This window comes from Meleagris gallopavo, chromosome 2 (assembly GCF_000146605.3).
Source record: "Meleagris gallopavo isolate NT-WF06-2002-E0010 breed Aviagen turkey brand Nicholas breeding stock chromosome 2, Turkey_5.1, whole genome shotgun sequence".
NCBI lineage: Eukaryota > Metazoa > Chordata > Aves > Galliformes > Phasianidae > Meleagris > Meleagris gallopavo.
The window spans coordinates 103,801,469-103,822,126 of record NC_015012.2 but is presented as its reverse complement, the minus strand read 5'-3'; the positions used below and the strand labels follow the sequence as shown (position 1 = coordinate 103,822,126).

Below are 20,658 nucleotides of genomic sequence, written 5' to 3'. Positions count from 1 at the left end.
TGCAGTCTGTGCAGAGGTTCCAGGCTATATTAAAGCAGGGTCAGAGCCAGGCTCAGAAAGCACCAGGTCTGTGAAGCACCAAAAGTGCAGGTAGGGCCTGGCTGCGGTGCCTGGGGTGGGCAGGGGCACTCACAGCCACTGGGAGCCCCTTGGTCCTCTGCTGGGTGCTTCACGTTACGGTGCTGGGCTGAGAGGGCCGGCAGGAAAGAGGGGATTGTGGCAGGGGGCAAAAGGGGCTGTGATGGCAACGGCTGCACTGGGGGGCAGGGAGGAGCAGGGGAGGGAAGCACAAATAACTTTGTACCCAGATCAGGGGCTGAATATGGCAGAGATGGAAGCACAAAGTGCACGGGGAGGGGAAAGGCAGTGCAAGAGTGGAGTGGAAAGCAGATCCCCGAGGCAGAGCCAGGGGGGATGTGGAGCAGAGCCCAACACAGAGCCCTGCAGCCCTGTGACCCTGCTCTGCATGCTGGCATGCTGCACTCATTCCTTTGTTATGGGCTCGGTGCAGCGGTGCTGGTCGTGTGTCACAGTGTGCACCCCGTTGGGACAATTGTTAGCAGCTGTGTCTGTGCAACAGGCTGTGCCTGCATCTGTCCCTGCCACCTTCACTCTTGGGATAGAGGGATTTCTCTTGTTGCTGAGCCTTTACTCTTATCTGGCGCTATGCTGCTTTCTCCTTCCTGCCCGTTCTGCACCCCACCAGGATGCATACCAGCCTCCATTAACCTCTGGTCTATGAATGGCCAAGGGAAAACTGGCTGCTGGCCTTCCTTCTGCCACGACAAAAGGAACTCTCTGTACAAAGTGGGGAAAAGATGTCTCTGTTGGCTGGAGAGCGAGGGGGAACCTCAATGTGCCCAGGCCTGGACAAGTCAAGATGCTGAGCTGAGCTCCTCAGCGCTGACCAGCAGCACTGCTGCCGTGCTGAAGGAGCAGCCAAAAGCACAGGAGGAAGAGCTGGAAGGCAGAAGGGGCAGCTCCTCCTGACACAGCACCCCTGCACTGTCCTTTCTCTGTGGCAAGAGCCAAGGGAGCTCCTCATGAATGAAAGCAGCGAAATGTAAACCAGTGGCAGCCAAGGGAGAGGGGGCTGGTTCAACTCTCATTGCCTGGCAGCCAATAAACGAGGGATGCGCACCTACAGGAACACTCTCCAAGCTCACTCCCTGATGTCAGTGCCATCCCCGGCCTCAGCACTAATTGGCGATGGGGAGGATGTGGGTTTGGGGCCGTGACCTCAGGAGCCACCTGATGTCAGAAGCAGCAAACAGGATCCTGCCCTCTGCTCTCCCAGCCCCTGCTCCATGCAGAGCTTCCGGATGTGGTTAAAGGTTCTTTCATTTTTACTCAAGATCCGTGCTTGACTTCTCTGCTTCTCAGAACTCAGAGCCTTTTCTGGATTAGGCTCAGACCCTTGTGGAACTGAAAGTGCTTCTCAGGCTCTCTTGCTTTCAGAGAAGAATGCCCAGTAATTTTCCTAAGTTCTGGATTTGATTGGTAAAGGCCCAACTGGCTTCCAGACCTTTCCCAAGGATGGAGGATGCTGAGAGGTGATGTCTTTGTAACCTCTTGGCAGGAACCAGCAACCTGGGAGCTCCCATCATGATTGTGGTCTCGGTGACAAAGAGCCTGCAGGGTTTACAGAACCCCAGGGTGCTTGGGGCTGGAGGGAGATAACTCTGGGTCCGTCTGGGCCCCCCCAGCCCCTGAAGGGCCACCCAGAGAAGGGAGCCCAGTGCCACGGCCAGGCGCTGTGGGAGATCCCCCAGGAGGAGCCCCCACCGCTCTCTGCTCCCTGTGCCAGAGCTCCGGCATCCACCCAGCACTGCAGTGCTGCTGATGGCAGCTCCTGGGCTCCAGGCTGTGCCCCATGGCTGCCTGGGCACCACAGAGCAGAACCCGGATCCAATCCCTTGCACCTCCTGAGAGTATTTTTATGGTCCAGTCTTGGTGAGCCTCCCCAGCTCTGGGCCGAGCAGTCCCAGCTTTCTCTGCTCTCCTCCCAGCACTGCTACTTCAGGCCCCAAAGCATCTTCGTGGCCCTTTTCTGGGTTCACACCAGGTTATCCCAAACATTATAAATATTCCAATGACATCAATTCCTATGCATGGCCAGTCCAGTTGAGAAACCACTAATAACAAGAAGGGGCTCAGCGCTGACATGCGGAATCAGACTCTGTAACCCAAGTAAGATTACAAAGCAGGTATGGTTTATTCAGCAGTGCACGTACGCTGGCTGCAAGGGGGATAGATCTGCCTAACTTGCACACCGCCAGGAAAATTCATGCTACAGATATAGGGCAAACTAATACATAACCAGTAGTTTTCCCGGAATTTGGATACATATTCATTACATCCCCGAGAGTTTATTAGCATGCAGACCCTCCCCTCTTGTGCGTGCGTAGTGGGTCGTGGGATGAAGATTTGTTGTCTTCCTCGCGAAGGCTTCTGACCTTTCTCGCTGTAATCTTGTAACCTTTCAGGGGGCTTCCCCCAAACATCATCTAGCCCTGTGGACATCCAATCATCTCCCTACCAGATGTCTCTGGGCTGTTCTCAAACCTTATTGGTATGGCCTTCATCTCCCTCACTATCCCACACCCAATGTCTGCCATCCCTTATTTTTCTAACAAGCTCTAAATTCTTCTGTAAACTATCTCTAACTATCCCCCTTCACCTCCCTTATTCTCAGTCACTGTGAAGCCTTCTTGCCTTTTTACTTTCACTTATGGGGCCCTTCTCACCTTTCAGTGCCTTTGAGCAGCTGTGCTTGTCCAGTTCCAGCCCTGGGGCTTTCTCTGTGCTTCAAGGACTCCCTGAGCTGATTGCTGATGGTTTCAGGATTGCTTTGGGCATCCCAACCTCCCAGAGAGCTGGTTTTGGTGGTTGTGCTGTCACATGGATAAGGAATTGACTGCATGGCCATATCCGAAGATTTCCAGACACCATCTCAGTTTTCCTGCAGCTGCCAAGTTTCATTTTCAGCTGTGGCTTCAGGGAGAAGACTTCCCCTGCCCCACCAGCAGGAAGCTGCAGTCTGTGCAGAGGTTCCAGGCTTTATAAGAGCAGGGTCAGAGCCAGGCTCAGAAAGCACCAGGGCTGAGGAGCACCAAAAGTGCAGGTAGGGCCTGGTTGCGGTGCCTGGGGTGGGCAGGGGCACTCACAGCCACTGGGAGCCCCTTGGTCCTCTGCTGGGTGCTTCACGATATGGTGCTGGGCTGAGAGGGCCGGCAGGAAAGAGGGAATTGTGGCAGGGGGCAAAGAGGCTGTGCTGTGAGGTCTGTGATGGTAATGGTTGCACTGGGGGGCAAGGAGGAGTGGAGAAGGGAAGCATGAAGGACTCGGCACCCAGATCAGGGGCTGAACATGGCAGAGATGGAAGCACAAGGAGCACGGGGAGGGAAGAGCAGTGCAAGGGTAGATTGGAAGCAGATCCCCAGGACAGAACTGGGAGGGCTGTGGAGCAGAGTCCAACACAGAGCCCTGCAGTTATGTGGCCTCACTCTGCATGCTGGTGTGTTGCACTCACTGCTGTGTTAAGAGCTCGGTGCAGCATTGCTGGACGTGTGCCATGGTGCACACCCCTTTGGGACCATCATTGACAGCTGTGTCTGTGCAACATGCCGTGCACACATCCGTCCTTCTTATCTTTGCTTGCAGTGGGGTTCCTCATAGAGGGACTTCTCTTGTTGCTGAGCCTATATATACAATGCTGCCTTCCCCTCCCTGCCCCTTCTGTGCCCCACCAGGATGCGTTCCAAGCTCCATTAACCATTACTTTATGAATGGCCAAGGGAAAACTGGCTTGCTGGGTTTTCCGCTTCTTAGAAATCAGAGCCATTCCTGGAAGAGGCTCAGGTCCTTGTGAAACTGGAAGTGCTTCTCGGCTCAATTGTTTTTGGAGAAAAATACCCGATAAGTTTCCTAAGTTCAGGATTTGTTTGTTAAAGGCCAGCTGGCTTCCTGACCTTTCCTGAGGATGGAGGATGCTGAGAGGTGACGCCTTTGTAACCCCTTGGCAGGAACCTGCAACCTGGGAGCTCCCAGCACACTTGTGGTCTCAGTGACAAAGAGCCCGCAGGGTTCACAGAACCCCAGGGTGCTTTGGGCTGGACCAAGATAATTTGGGGTCCCTCTGGTCCCTCCCCTGCCCCAGAGGGCCATCCAGAGCAGGGAGCCTTGCACCAGAACCCTAGGATGCTTGGTGTTCCCCTGGGTCTCTCTGGGGCCCTGATGCCCCTGCAGGCCCTCCATCCTCTGGACACAATGCTCCTTCAACACCACACCAGTGCTGGTCATATTCCTACAGCTCCCTCAGGGCACTTCCACTGTGGCCCTGCGCAGGTCCCACCGGGGCAGAAAAGGGATGGGCTCCACCACTGCATGGTATGTATTCATTCTGCTGTATTCATGGCTGCCCTCTCCTGAGTATCTGTTTTTCTCCTTAGGATTCTGGACTGTCCTTCATGTATTTCCTCCTGAATTCTTGAAGTGGTGCCCAAGTTCTTCTTCACAACCCTGTCTTGTCTACCAGGCCTGACAAGTGACTGTGTGCTGCCTCGCTTGGGCCAGGTGCCCTGGTGCCCTGCGTCCTCTGGAAAGCCAAGCGTCACCACCAGGAGCACCTGCTGTGAGGTGAGAGGACTCAGAATGCAAATCCATTTATTATTCTTACTTAAATCTTCCTTGAGCATAAAGGAACAGAGGGCACAAAGCCTCTGCAAGAGTCAAAAGAGCACAGTAACAAGGGCCTGGCATCAATTCCTGAGACAAAAAGGCTGTAGCATGTTGTTGGTAGGATGAGAGTTGATTGCACTGGAAGGTTTTGTGCAGACCCTCCCCTCTTGCGTGTTGTAGTGGGTCGTGGGATGAAGATTTGTTGTCTTCCTTGTGAAGGCTTCTGACCTTTCTCGCTATAAACTCCTGACCTAAAAGGGGGGCATCCCCCCAAACTAGTTTCATCTCGCTCTGTGGACATCTAATCACCTCCCTGCCAGATGTCTCTGGGCTGTTCTCAGACCTTATCGGCATGGCCTTCATCCCCCTCACTATCCCAGACCCAGTGTCTGCCACCCCCTTTTTCTAACGAACTCTGCATTCCTGCTTCTATAAACCATCACTAAATCACTAACTGTTCCCCTCAACCCCCCCTATTCTCAGTTACTGTGAAACCTTGTTCTTGCCCTTTACTTTCACTTATGGGGTCCCTTTTCACAGAAAGGTTTTGTGCAATGAGTAAATCTCTTCACCTGAATAGAGGCAGAGATAATTGTCAGCTCTGTATGACAGCACTGTAAGGGTATGTAGACAGTGAGAGCATTGGCTTCCTTATCATTATCCATCAAGGACTGTTCCAGTGCCAAGGCAATGATACGTGAAAGGGGCAGTGATAAACTAAACGCCACAGGGACATCAACTGGCAAACTGTCAGCATGATACAAAACAATGGCACTAATCATATTAATGATACAATCATACATTGTGCACAGCATCCTGCCTGCCTGCCTTAGAGCTTTCTCTTTCATTTTGTATTACTCTTTCTAACAGCACTGCTGTATGCATTTGGCTTATCATAAATCAATCAAGGCTTCAGGTGATAATGTGCTAAAAGCAAGAGACAAGGCAAATATAGCATAATGGCAAGCAGTGCTATTTAACCCATTAAGAAAAGAACAAACGTGTTTGGCCCATGGCCCAAGTTCCTGCAACCTGGAAAAGAATCCCAGAGGGTCCCATTCTGTGTGTACCTGTAACTGACTAGGGAAACTCATCGACCTTTGTATACTCTGATGTATGATTACTAACATTCATTCATTCAACACGCTTTTAAAATCCCCACAACCATGCCCCTGGGTTAATAACAGAAAATCAATGGCCACACAATTCTGTGAAGTTGCATGTCACACAGAAACAACATCAGTGGGCAAGCCTGCTAGAGCATCACCAGGGGCACTGTTTTTCCTAGCCAGCCAGCATCTTGACTTGGTGAGTGTGGCTGAAGCTTTCGCTGTTCTGTTTCAGGGTGCATTTGGATCTGAGAGACAGGATGTCTCAGGAGAAAGCAAAGCAAACTATGCACTCAGAGCAGCACAGAGGGTTATGAGTTTGGTTCAACATACATACAGTCAAACACACAGGCATCCATTTCAGATATTCCCTGTAAGCAGGAAGCAGAAACTCCTTAAGCAGGTACACTATACCTTACCAACCCTTGAGAGATGGCAAACCACCAGAAAGGAGGGAGAAAGAACGTGCTGGCAGCGGATGCGATAGGCAGCGCCAGCAGGGCGTCCCCTGCTTCAAGGGGCACTTTTCCTCTCTCTCCCACCACGGCCCCTCTCTTGCTTTTATTCTCCCAAGGTCTCCCCAGGCTTTTTCCATTTGCATGCTGTATCCACGTGGCCAGTGCATGATTCAGAGCCCGGGTGGAACACCTGCTTGCAGAAGCAGCCTTTGCAGAAACAAAATAAACTACCAAGGTCAGTTCTCTCTACAGAACAAGATATTTGCAGCTACAGCCACAAATATCAGTTCCCTTCAAACTGTCAGAATACTTGTCCCATCGCGGGATCATTCTTCAGTCAGGAGCCTTTAGGTCCCTGGCAGAGGTGCCAATTGAAGGGAGCAGTGAACCAAAATATTTGTTGTGCAGTACCCCCACAATTCTACATTGCAATCCCATGTGGGATCAAAGTAAGATACCGTGTGCCTTTGTCTCGAGTGATGCATGGTCATATTTTTAAATCCTGATTAGTGGGATGAAAGAGAGTTAATCGACCTCTAGTAACAGGTCCTCTGTTAGTTTTGCCTGGGACTCCTTTCCAGGTTCTGTCTCCACAAATTAAGAAAAGGTTAATTGGTAAGCTAAGTGCATCATGACCTGATCATGTTACTGATAATGGGGTGATGAAGTTACACCAAAAAGAGCTATTCCCATAGATTCCAGCACCAGAAACATCAAATTCTGTTCAATTCATAGTTGACCCACTACTAAAATTGAGGAAGTAGCACACAACAGCCTAGATTGTGCCTAATAATTCTAATTATTGAGGCTGCATTGGCAACATAGGAAAATCAACACATACCATTAACCATGTTATTGTGACACCAACTAGTGGGTAATCCAACCGTTTTGTGCCATTCACTGTGGCACCCATGAGTTATCTACAGTATAACAAATTACCAAACAATACCAATAAATAAGTAACACACAATCTCAATCATTATGAGGGCTGGATACTATTCTCTGCCTTGAGGTGAGACCGAACATCATGCTGGAACCCCCATAGGGCCATAAGGCTCACTAGGGAGAGGGAGTAGTCCAGGATTTTAGATCCAATGGGAGAAGAGAGTTGAGTGCAGCAGGACAGAGAAAGGCTTGGGGTTGCTGTCATGCCAGGAGATTGTGGGGAAGAACCTCCAAACTGTCCTGTAGAATCTTCTGGTAACTCCTCAGAGGAGGTAACGTTGCTCACTCCCCATCCAAAACCTTCTCGTGTCCCTCTAAGAAGCGGTGGGAGAAAAATTCAGATTTCTTTTGGAGGTTTGAGGGAGGGCCCCTCTAGAAAGGTAGTCTGTCAGAAAGCTCATTTGAAGTGCCTTTAGCAGGAAGAGATGGGAACCATGATATGCTTGGAAAATTGCAATGTGGTTGCTATCACAGAAACATGGTGGGATGAATTTCATGACTGGCATACAGTGATTGGGGGCTATAGGCTCTTCAGAAGGGATAGACAGGGTAGAAGGGGTTTGGAAATTGCCCTCTATGTTAGGAAGTGGATAGGTTGCGACGAGCTGTGTCTGAGGAACAGCCATGATCAGGTCGAGAGCTTGTGGGTGAAAATCAGGGATTGGTCCAGTAAAGGAAATCTAGTGGTTTGGGTCTGCTGCAGGCCACCTGAGCAGGGGGAGCCTGCAATCAGGAGTTATCGCACTCATAGGCTCTTGTCCTGATGGGGAATTTCAACCACCCGGATATCTGCTGGGATAGCTGCATGGTGAGTGGCAGACAGTCCAAGAGATTCCTGGAGTCTGTTGAGGATAACTTCCTGGTCCAGATATGCAATGGACCGACCCAAGGTGAAGCCCTCCTGGACCTGGTGCTCACCATACAGTGGAGAGTATTAGAGAGGTTAAGATTGGAGGGAGCCTGGGCTGCAGTGAACATGCCCTGGTGGCGTTTGTGATCTGGAGGAATGCAGGCCTGGAAAAAAGCAGAGTCAGGACCCTGAACTTCAGGAAAGCAAAATTCCAGCTGCTGAAGGAATTGCTGGATGGGATCTCCTGGGAAACTGTCCTTACAGGCATAGGAACAGAACAGAGCTGGCAGCTCTTTAAGGACACCTTTCTGCCAGAACAAGAGCTCTCCATCTCTGCTCAGGCAGAAGAAATCGAGCAGAGGAGGCAGACGACTGGCATGGCTGTGCAAGGACCTGCAGCTTAAACTGAGGGAAAAGAGAGAAATTTACAGGAAGTGGAAGCAGGGTTGTGCAGCCTGGGAAGAATACAGGGATGTTGTCTGCATGTGTAGAGATAAGAAGAGGAATACTAAGGCACAGATGGAGGTGAAAAATAACAAGAAGGGGTTCTACAGGTACATAGGTAGGAGGAGACAGACCAAGGAATTTGTTCCCCCTCTAATAAATGAAGACGGAGAGCTGGCTTCCTCAGATATAAAAAGCTGAGGTACTCAGTGAGTGCTTTGCCTCAGTCTTACTAGTGGTCAGACTGCTCGTGTCTGCCAGGACCTTGAACCTCTAGCTGTGGGTGAGAGGAGTGGATTCCATGCCACTGTAACAGTGGAACAAGTCCGAGACTTCCTCAGGAAACTGAATATAAGTCCATGGTATCAATCTCAGTGTTTTGAGAGAGATGGCTGATGCGTTGCTGGGCCACTTTCCATCATAACTGAAAAATCATGGCTCTCCAGTGAAGTCCCCAGTGACTGAAAAAAGGGAAACATTACTTTTATTTTTAAGAAAAGGGAGAAATGATGACCCAGGGAACTATAGGCCGGTGAGCCTTAACTCTGTGCCTGGGAAGATCACGGAGAAGATCCTCCTAGAAGCTGTACTGAGGCACATACAAGACAAAGAGGTGATCTGAGACAGCCAGCATGGCTTCACCAAGGGCAGATCTTACCTAAACAATCTGGTGGCGTTCTGTGATGGAGTGATGGTATCGGTGGACAGGGGAAAGGCGATACACGTCATCTTCCTGGACTTCTGCAAAGCCTTTGACAAGGTCTCTCACCACATCCTCCTTTCTACATTGGAGAGGTATGGACTGTTTGGTGGATTAAGAACTGGTTGGCTGGATGCAGCCAAAGGGCTGTGATTAATGGTTCTGTGTCAGGGTGGAGGCCGGTCACAATCAGTGTCCCTCAGAGGTCAGTCCTGAGGCCGGTGCTCCTCAACATCTTCGTCAGTGACACAGACAATGGCATCGAGTGAACCCTCAGCAAGTTTGCAGATGACACCAAGCTGAGCGGTGGAGTTGATACACTGGAGGGAAGGGAAGCCATCCAGAGGGACCAGGACAGGCTGGAGAAGTGGGCCCATGTGAACCTAATGAGGTTCAACAAGGCCAAGTGCAAGGTGTTGCACTTAGGTCAGGGCAATCCCAGGTATTTATACAAACTGGGGGAAGATCTCCTGGAGAGCAGCCCTGTGGTGAAGAACTTGTGGGTCCTGGTGGACAAGACGCTGGACATGAGCCAACAGTGTGCGCTGGCAGCCCAGAATTCCTCCTTATCCTAGGCTGCAAGGGAGCGTATAAACGGTAGGGGGAATGACTGTTTACCTTGGTGGATAGTGATAGGACAAGGAAGAATGGTTTTTAAATAAGACAAGGGAGATTTTGGTTATGTATTAGGAGGAAGTTTTTCTTACAGAGGGTGGTGAGGCACTGGAACAGGTTGCCCAAGGAGGTTGTGGATGCCCCATCGCTGGAAGCATTCAAGGCCAGGCTGGATGTGGCTCTGGGCAGCTTGGTCTGGTGGTTGGTGACCTGCACATAGCAGGGGGTTGAAACTAGATCATTATTCTGGTCCTTTCCAACCCAGGCCATTCTGTGATTCTGTTGATGAAGACCTTTTATGCCCTATCTGTAGTGGGGTCTTGTAGGAGCTGGTTCAGCCTCCTCACTGCGGGCACACCTTCTGCAATGCCTGCATCATCCAGTGGTTCTCCCAGCAGCAGACCTGCCCTGTGGACCGCAGCTTGGTAATGTCATCCACCACCACCCCAGCCCATGAACTGTGTGTAATATGCTCTTGAAGCTGCTGATCATTTGTGACAATGCTGGCTTTGGCTATACATCAGTAGTGCAGCTCTACAGCCTGATGTCTCACCTGAACAACTGCGAGCACAACCTCAAGCACCGAGTGACCTGAGAGCAGGGAATCAGCTTGGAAATGCCCAAAAATGAGCTGCCAAACTACAGCTGCATCAAGCATTTAAGATCTGTGATGCAGCTGCAGCAGACCAGAATTGCTGAGCTGCAGAATACCTCAGTGAAACACGAGCACCAGCGAGCGGAGCAGAAGTGTGACATTGAGCTGCTGAAGGCCTACATGCACGTTGTCCGCAGCATCAACACCAAACTGCTGAACCTGAAGGAGACCATCAAGTACAGTGAGATCTGGGAATGGGTGAGCACCCTGCAGCCCACCCGTGGGCTGGGATGATCTCCATATCAGACGCTGTGCTGCAGGCTGTCATCACGTGCTTGCTGGTGGAACTGCCCCACATTAGGCACCACTTGCAGCATCTGGAGGCACGGACTCAGATGCGGGAACAATCCAAATCGTTGATTGCAGGTTCATGTATCCCTTGCATACATTCCCATGTTCTCTCTTGTAACTTTCCCACCCCCCTTTACATGTCAACAAAACATTCCACACGGTCACCCCTGATCTACTCCTTAACCATGCATGCAGGCGCTTGTCCAGTCAGGTTCCTGAGTCGTTCCTAGCCACGAGCACTTCCTCCAATCAGGATCATTAATTGCTGTGATCCCAGGGCTCACTTGTCTCATTTTTGTCTCCTGAAGGAGTCCATTGTTCTCATCATTCCTATCTTCTTGGTGTTAATATTATTCTGCGCCTTCTGCGCTGAATATTCTGTCTAAAATTCCCACAAATGCTGATGATCCAAAGTATCCAATTGCTACTGCATGAACACTCTGGGTCCTGCTCTGAAGAGGGACAACTTGGAATAACCAGAGGGAACAGAATACTTTGAGGTGTTTGAGGACAGCCTGTGGAATGATGTTGAGGGGAAGCTGAAGGGGACCAAAACTGAGGAAAAGGCAGAAAAAGATATGAAAGGGGCTGCTGTCATGAGACCAGTGGCAGATCACTTGTCTGAGCAAGCCCAGCCTTGGTCACTGCATTCTGTCCTGCCTCCTTATTAAATCCTTTCCTTTCTGTCACTGTGCAGTCCCACTCCCTACCTCATGACTGTGCACTGCAAGGAAGGAGAGCCAGTGCAGGTGAGACCACTCTGGTGGATAAACACGTCCATGGTTGGCTGTGTAGCCAAGTCTGTGGTGTGTTTGTGTGTCTGTCCATATCTGCCTGTTTCTGGGTGAACAAGGTTGTGTTCCCCCAGCTGGATGGGAAGAATCCCTGGAGCTGTGGAGAGACCCTTCTAAAGTGCCTTTAACCGAAGTCTGTTTACCTCTTCCACAGCCATGGAGTCCCAGGAGGAGAGAGCAGAGGATTTGGAAAAGGCAAATCTTGCTAAACAACTGCTGGCAGAAACATTTCAGAGCGAAGGACTGGATGAAGGATACTGGCTTCCCAAGCTGTTGAAGATATTAGGTGTGAAATCCAAAGAAGCCTTGAAACATCTGCAATATGAAGACTATCTGAAGCTGGAGTGTGAGGTACGGTACCCCTGGGAGAAAACAGCACTCCAAAAGCTTTTGCAAATTACAGACAACAAGGCAACTGCTGAGGAGCTGCAGAAGCAGCGCCTGGAGATGATGAAGCAGAGGCAAGAAGAAGCCAAGCAAGCCCTTCAGAACCTGAAAGATATGCATCAGAGCCACAGCTACAGCAAGGAGATGATAAGACAGAAAGAGGAGGCACTATGGCAAGCCATGGACATTCCCAGAGAGTACTGGGCACCACCAGAGAGGGCATTGGCAGATGTGCTTGCAAGCATCCAGAAGCAACTGGAGCAGCAGGAGATGTCCTTGGGCAGGAGTGAGAATGTCTCTGACAAGGAGGTCCTGAGACGGGCATCAGGAGGGCTGGCTCTGCAGGGCATTTACCAAACCAACAGCCTGGCAGATGTGCTGGCAAAACGAGAGCAGCTCATCAGAGTCCCAACTGGTTTCAAGCTTGCTGGTCCGGAGCAAGGGTCACTGCTTGAGAGGAAGGAGTTCTCCTCCTCTGCAGCAGAAGCCAATTTCACCAAGTCCATGGAGCAGCTGGGCTTCAGCCTAAGCGCTTCTGCCAAAGCCAGGTTCTGGGGGTTCAGTGTTGAAGGAGGTGTAGATTACAGCAGCTCCTCACACAAGGAAGACACTCACCACTCACGTTCAGAGCAGACGTACATTTGTACCACCAAGTACCAGTACACCCCCATGGCCTCCTGCTACTTCCAAAAGGACCAGCTTCTCCTCTCAGATGGGGCCCTGAGGGAGCTGCAACACATCGAGGAGCTTCTGAGCATCACTGAGGAGGCAGACAGGCTCAACATGCTGAAGAGCAGGTGTGCCAACTTCTTCAGCAGGTTTGGGTCCCACGTCAACCAGGGACCCCTCCACTTTGGGGGCATATTCTGGTGGAAAGCATCTTCCGAAGGATTCAGGACAGAGCAAAGGGAAGAGATGAAGCAACAAGCATCTGAAGCACTGAACTGCTTTGTCAGGGCAAGCTTCAGCAGCTTTGCTGGCAGTGTGGGAATGAATGTGGACGCTTCAAAGTCCAGCTCACAGGCATCACTTGAGAGAAGCGATAGAGGCAGCAGCCACACAGCGATTCAGCTCTCTGTGACCAACACAGGGGGTCCATCAGAGACAGATTCCCTTGCCCAGTGGAAGTGTGGGCTCGTGGCCAGTAACACAACCTGGTTTGTTATTGACAGGGGCTTTCAGCTGATCCCAGTGTGGGATATAATCCTGTCCAACCATAGCAGTGATTTTAAATCCTGCTATCAAGTGAGCAGCAGCCTCAGGGCTGCATATGAAGCACTCACGAATCACAGTGTTGGCACAGTGTTTGGAGAGGAACTGGCCAGTGCCGTGGAAGAGGCCAGAGCTTTCCTGGAGCACATGAAGACATGGGAGGTCACTGGGGATGAAAGGAAACTGCTCACAGTGATTGATTTCAAACAGGCTCTGAATGAAAAAACAAAAAATCCCAGTGTCTGGATCAATGTATGCCTCTCACATAAGGCAATGCAGGAGTTCCTGGTGAATACTGTTCTGTTTTGCCAAAAATCGCCTCCAGAAAACATCACCTACATCAAATCTCTGCTGCAGTGCCTGCTGGATCCTCACATCTATTCCGTTAAGGACTTCCCCAGGGCTTCCTTCATTATGCAATGGATTTTCAACACTGAGCACACGTTTCCCAAAACTCCCAATGTTTCTGAGATTCAGGATCTCATCAAGACACTGCTGCAAATGAAGGAGCACATTCAGGAAGTCACCTACTCGCCAGCCACGTCTGTATCTGCCATTCATGAAGCAAAGATCAAAGCCACCCTGACTGTAAGCCTGGCTGTTTATTCTTTGCTCCAGTATCTGCAGGAAAGGGCAGAGAAAGACATAGAGCTATTAGTGCTCTTAGTTACAACCACGATAGGATACCAACTAGAAAGCAGCACTTTTCAGTACCTCCTTGGTTGTCCAGAAATTACCTTCATGGCCAAGGAAATGCAAACAGCACATGATGAGTATCAGAGCCTGAAGGAGCAGGATGTTTACAGAGCCGAGGCCTTCCTGCTCTTCACAGGCCTCACCATGACATCCGAAAGCAGTGAGGTGTCCCCTGAGCAGAAGAGTGAGCGCTTAGCGTTCGTGGAAGACAAGATGAAGAACTCATGGTGTGCACAGATAGAAGATCTCCTCAAGAGACAGAATGTGATCAAAGACTGGGAGGGGCTGGAAAGAGACTTGCAGTCCTACATCAGTGGGCAATTGGAGGACACCGCTGTTGATCTGAAGAAACACAGCATAATCAAAGACATGGAAGAGACTTTGCAAGGAATACAGCCTCACAGTCCATCCAAACCCCAATCAGATGACAGCAAATCCAAAACTAATCAAGCCAGTGCAAACCCAGAGTTCCTCAACTTACTTAAGCGCCTTGGGCTAGAAAGCTACTATCCAAGAAAAATGGGGTCGGAAGACTTCCACATCATACACAAGACATCTGTACATGACAGCCAGCCCAGCAAGGAGAGTGAACTACCTTTTTACTTCCTGCAAAAGCTATTGTGTGTGGACTACAGTGTGCGGTACCTGACTTGCAAGGACGAGAGTAAGCCAGAATTCGTGCCCATACCAAAAGCCACAGAGGAAGAGCCCTCTGATTCCTTTGATGACTTCTTTGGTGATTTGGATGAAGGAACCTCTGAATCTGCAACCAGGGAGAGCCACGTGCACCCAATGGACCTCCAGATGGCCATTTTTCATTGTGCCAATGATTTCATGAGGCAGTACATTGCATCAAAGCTTGCCTTCTGCCAGTTTGCACTCCCCCTCCTGGTACCCAACCCATGCACTTCACAGATCGAGTTCCCTCTCTGGTCCCTCAGCCAAATCAAAAAGAGCTGGAAAGGAGCAGCAAAATCAGGAGAGACGATGAAAAGTAGCAGCTACACAAACAAACTCATTTGTCAGGCAGAGACACCCATCGTGTCCTTCATACGCATCGGCAGCTCTCCTTCCTCTTCCAAGTCTCAGCTCCTGAACGCTCTGCTGAGCAAACAAAAACACGACACGTTTTTCCATCGGCATTGCAAAGGCAGCACCAGAGACTGTTTGCTGATGAAAGGTGTGGTGGAGATCTCCTGGTATTGTCCCCGTGGTAGCGATGATGACAGTTTTGACAGCTGTGTTGCTTTCTGTAACCTGCACGGAGATGCCAGGGATCACGAGGCACAGCTGAGCTTCTTGCAGGAGATCTCTGCTGTGAACGTGGTGCTCGTTTCTGAGTCTGATCAGAGTGATAAGAAAGGCAGGCAAATTTTACAAGACCTGTGGCAGTCTCAGAGGCCCTTGGTTTGTCTTTTCACCGAGAAAGAGAATATTGCAGCTGGCCGATCTAGCCAAAATGTAAGAATAGGTATCAAGAACAGGAATGAAGCAGAATTAATGGGCGAGCTGACAAAAACAATCCGAGATCTCCTGGAGGGCTCAAGCACACAATCTAGCCTCAATATGTGTCTGGGCACAGCTCACCAGCACGGCTTCTTAGTCGATGAAGATGCAGAAGCGTGTGCCATAGCCAAAGAAAAGGCAAACGAGTTGGTGAAGCTGCTGAAGGGAGAGAAGCTGTTTGAGATCAAATCAAAGCTTCTGCCTCTTCAAGGAGAACTGTGGTACAATTGGTGTAAAAAGGACAAAGAACTCACTCGCTTACAGGAGAAGAGGAACAAGAGCATAGAACATCATCGGAGCCAAATTGAATGTGACAAAGCTGCCATAAGAAGAAAGCAACTGGACAAAGCATTTCCCCTCAATCAGCTGATGAAATCATTCCTTGGCTTTCTCCAGTCACAGCCAGTCAATACCAAGAAATACTTCCTGCACTGGATGAAGGTCTTCATGGATGACCTGTCCTCCAATCGCCTTGATGAACTGAAGAGACAGTATCATCAGTTATGGTCTCAAATCCTGGCAATAAAGAAAAGCAATGAAGAAAACAACCGCAAAACTGTAATGATGAAAAGGTTAGATTCCCTTTCCAATGAAATCAATGATTCGTCCATTGGCCTTGAGCACATTTTGAGAGAGGTAGGGCAGATTTATGAAGCTCTTGAATCAACCAACTCCAAAGATGTATGTATTCTCAAACTACCTGAAATTGCAGCTGATCTGATGGTTTCAGGGTATCCCATTGAGCTGATGGATGGTGATGCTTCTTACGTACCCTTGCAGTGGGTTGCAGCAATCTTTGACAGGTTAATTGAGAAGTTAGGTGACCAGCGAGTCTTTGTCCTCTCCGTGCTTGGCATCCAGAGCACAGGGAAGTCAACCCTACTGAATGCCATGTTTGGTCTCCAGTTCAATGTCAGTGCTGGCAGATGCACCCGGGGAGCTTTTATGCAGCTCATTAAAGTGGACGACAAACTGCAGCAGGATGTGAACTTTGATTACATGCTGGTTGTGGACACGGAAGGACTTCGTGCCATAGAGATGGCCAATAAGCACTCACTAAATCATGACAACGAGCTGGCCACCTTTGTCATTGGCATTGGCAACATGACTCTGATCAACATCTTTGGAGAGAACCCTTCGGAAATGCAAGACATCCTTCAGATTGCAGTGCAGGCTTTTCTGAGGATGAAGCGAGTCAAGCTTTCCCCAAGCTGCCTGTTTGTACATCAAAACGTGGGCGAAATAACGGCAAAGGAAAAGAACATGGAAGGACAAAGGCGTCTGCAGCAGAAGCTGGATGAAATGACAGTGACAGCAGCCCAGCAGGAATTCTGCGACATCACCTGCTTCAGTGATGTCATCCGCTTTGACGTGAACACCCACATTCATTACTTTGCTCACCTGTGGGAGGGTAACCCGCCAATGGCACCACCCAACCCCACCTACAGCCAGAACGTCCAGGAATTAAAGAGCAAAATTCTCCTTGCTGCCAAGAAGGAATCTCCAGGCAGTGTTCTGAGGCTCTCCAGCTTGAAAGTTCGTATTAGTGACCTGTGGAACGCCTTGCGGAATGAAAACTTCATTTTCAGCTTCAAGAACTCGGTGGAGGTTGCTGCATACAAGAAACTGGAAACCTCCTTTAGTCAGTGGACCTGGAAACTGAGAAGGCACATCTTAGACTTGCAAACGCAGCTGGAGAATAAGGTTCAGAATGGAGAGCTGGATAGAGTCACCATAAAAGAGCTTGAAAATCTTGTGCAAGAAACAAGTGATGCCATCACCAAAGACATGGAGAAGTTCTTCAGTGAAGACAGAGACTGTGAGATACTGATTCAGTGGAAAAGTAGCACGGAACTGAAGCTGAAAGAGCTAAAAGCTTCCCTTCTTGATGGAACCAGAAGGAAGTGTGAGAAACTTCTAGAACTAAAGAAGAGTCAGAGTAGACTGGATGAGAGGAAATGTGAATATGAGAATGAGCTCCTGAAAAAGAGCAGGGAGCTGGCTCTGTCTGTAAAAGGCAAGGAATTAAGTGAACAAGAACTGAGAAGTAACTTTGATACCCTCTGGATGATCTGGATTACTGAAGTGTCTTCTAATGCTCCCCCTCTGGAAGAGGTGAACATTGATGTGGAAATAGAAAATGTCCTTCTAGAACACTTTACGGTGCCTAACGTAGTTGAACAAATCATGAAGTTTTCCAAGCAGACCACCTTTTCACTTGATGAGAAGAAACACATATCCAAGAAAAAGATGTTGGGCTTTATTCCTTTAAGTTTTAGTGAGTCTGATTTGTGCACCTTACAGCACATTACAGACAGCATCATAAGGCGTGTGAAGGAAAACATTGACCAGAAGGAAAAGAACAAAATGGATTACAGTCACACTTTCATCCATGAAATAATAAATGAAGTGCAGGAAGGTATGAAAGCTGTCCCTAGCTCTGAAAAATATCATTTTACTAAAGATTACAGAATAGATCTTTCAGTGTATCTGTGCAGAATGGCAGCAGCCAGGTTTAAAGACATGCACGCAGCCTTCAGGAAAGCAAATGACCCAGTCATCTACCTGAAGAGCAAGAGAGAAGATTTCTTCAAATGTTTCCAGATTTCTTGCCAAGGTGCCACTTCTATCACAACATTTGCTGATTTCCTGTGCAGTAAGATTGCCCCAGGTCTTCGCCTGGCCATTTATGACAAGACAGCTCTTGTCATAGCTGAACATATGAGGAGCGAAATACCAGATTTCAATGGCAGTAGAGCCAATCTGGAAGTTTGCATACTGAAATATCTGGCACAAGAAGAAAATTTTGAAAAATTCAAGCATTACCTTAGTTCCCCATCAAACTTTTTGGAGAGTTACATTCAGACACATGTTGAGACATACTGTTTAGATCAGAACAGTAGGCTGGTGATGTTTTTAGATAAAATTCTTACTCAGTTCTACGAAACCATTGTGAAAGCTGTCTTTGCATCAACCACTGTTGCCAAAGACAGAAGAGACAGCAGTAATATAATCAGTCTTTGGCTGGATGAATTCTGCAGAGAACTTGGAGGGGTCCTAAGATTGCCCAGGAGTGACCTGGTTGGCATTGAACATCTGGAGATAACAGACATAGAGTTCCTGAATAACGCCATGATGGAGGCACTTTCTCCCCTGAGGGATCGTCTCAAGGAAGAGTTTGCTCGTGCTGATTTGAGCTCATTTGAAAAGCAGCCTCATAAAATACTGCTGGAACAGTTTCCAGGGTGCAAGGAGCAGTGTCCATTTTGTAAGGCAGTTTGCACAAACACTATGCCAAACCATGATGGAGACCACCAGCTTGTCTTCCATCGTCCAGAAGTTTTGGGCAGATACAAATGGCATAACACAGACAACCTTGTCATTGATATTTGCTCTAGCTTTGTTGTCAGTGACTGTAGCTTCAGGATTGGTGAAGACACATGGATCCCATACAAGAAATACCGAGATGCAGGACATCCTTACTCCACTTGGAACATTCTTCCTGATACATCCTTGCAAAAATACTGGAAATGGTTTGTGTGTCATTTCAGGGCACAGCTAGAAGAACTCTACAATGGTAAATTTCACGGCAAAGGAGAAATCCCTGCTTCATGGCACACAATTACAAAGCAGGAAGCACTTGATGAACTGAGGTAGGCTAAGTTGTCATGAAGGAAAATCTGCAACTGCTTTGCATTTCAGAGGAACATGACATGAGGCTATGCACAAAATACTGTTGTAACAATTACGACCTTCAACAGTTTCAAAAGAACTGCATCTAAGCTGGACAGAACAAGGTGTGCTACTCCTGCCACTCCTCAGAAATGCCCCTGCTTCATGATAAAGGCAAACTCTTCTTCCTTTCTTGCCATAAATGCTTGCATCAGCTTTGTCTCAGAGAAAGAAAAGAACACATTTCTGCAGCAACCATTCATATAGATGAAGTTCAGACCAAGGCAGCATTGGAAAGTACTGAATTATCTGCTGCTATGTGAAAATAAATGACATTGGCAAAAGAATAGTTTCCCTGCAGGAAATCCTTGTCACACTTAAAGAAAGGACAGTAATGTCCGAGAGCAGGTAAACATTTGTGGGGTGCCAAAAACCCCTTCTTGCTGAACTTAGTCTCCCTGGACCATCCTCTTTTCTGGACCGAACAAGCCCAACTTTTAACATATCTTCATAGGAGAGGTGTTACGACCTTCTGAGCAACCTTGTGGACTTCACCGCCAAGGAACTGTGGGACTCCACCCAGACAGCATTTCCCTTTTTTGTAGTCAAACTTTCTGTGCCCACTGCCACAAAATCTATATGCATGGATTCGAGGAGTGGACTATTTAGTGCGTAAGGAACTGGTCAGAAGTGGCTGTACATCAGGTGGAGGCCAGTGATGAGCAATGAGAGGTTGGTCTTGGAACCAGTACTCTCTAATACCTTTATCAGTGACACAGATGATGGGATGGAGTGCACCCTCAACAAGTTTGCTGATGACACCAAGCTGAGCGGTGCAGTTGATACTGCAGAAGGAAGGGATGCCATCCAGAGGGACCTTAATAAACTCAAAAGTTGGGCCCTTGTGAACCTAATGAGCTTCTGCAAAGCAAAGTGCACTTGGGTCAAGAGAATCCCAGATGTGCGTACAGACCGAGCAAAGAACTCCTCTAGAGCAGCCCTGCTGAGATGGACTTAGGGGTCCTGGTTGATCAAAAACTGAACACAAGCCAGCAGTGTGCGCTTGCAGCCCTAAAGGCCAATGTTATCCTGGGCTCCATCACAAGAGGGGCAGCCAGCAGGGAGAGGGATTGTCCCTTTCTGCTTTACCCTTGTGAGCCCCCATATGGAATATTTCATCCCGGTGTGGGGCCTCTCCATGACGGAGAAGAGGGGAGGATCACCTCCATCACCCTTCTGTCCACGCTCTGTGCAATGCACCCCTGGGTACCACTGGCCTTCTTGGCCTCCAGGGCACACTGCTGGCTCATGGTTAACCTTTGGTCAACTACTAGTCAACTGCTGGTCAACCACTGTTCAACCAGCACCCCCAGGTCCTTCTCTGCAGAGCTCCTCTCCAGCAGCTCAGCCCATAAGCTCTACTGAGGCAAGCAGTTATTCCTCCCCTGCTGTAGGACTCTACACTTGCCCTTGTTGAGCATCATCAGGCTCCTCTCCACCCAACTCTCAGCCTGTCCAGATCTCACTGAATGTCAGCACAGCCATCCCACCCAAGTCAATCTTAGATCAAGACTGCTCTGTCTCCTTTCCCTTGGCAAATAGGGAAAAAAAAAAAGGGAAAATAAATAGGGAAATAGGGCAGAA

The 20,658-nt window shown here is 49.1% G+C and overlaps 1 protein-coding gene and 1 pseudogene across 2 annotated transcripts; both read left to right on the top strand.

The window, feature by feature from the left end:
* LOC100549612 (interferon-induced very large GTPase 1) lies at positions 1 to 19,928 on the top strand. 2 transcript variants are annotated; one of them, XM_010708033.2, is made up of 3 exons: positions 1 to 90; positions 4,452 to 4,638; positions 11,696 to 19,928. In XM_010708033.2, exon 3 carries the CDS (start codon positions 11,698 to 11,700, stop codon positions 18,997 to 18,999), a length of 7,302 nt encoding a protein of 2,433 aa, XP_010706335.1. In that variant the 5' UTR covers positions 1 to 90; positions 4,452 to 4,638; positions 11,696 to 11,697; the 3' UTR covers positions 19,000 to 19,928. The 2 variants fall into 2 exon arrangements, with proteins under 2 accessions (XP_010706335.1, XP_003204620.1); XM_003204572.4 differs by lacking the exon at positions 1 to 90 and adding an exon at positions 2,686 to 3,124.
* LOC100549766 lies at positions 10,017 to 11,045 on the top strand (annotated as a pseudogene).
* Positions 19,929 to 20,658: the final 730 nt, after the last annotated feature.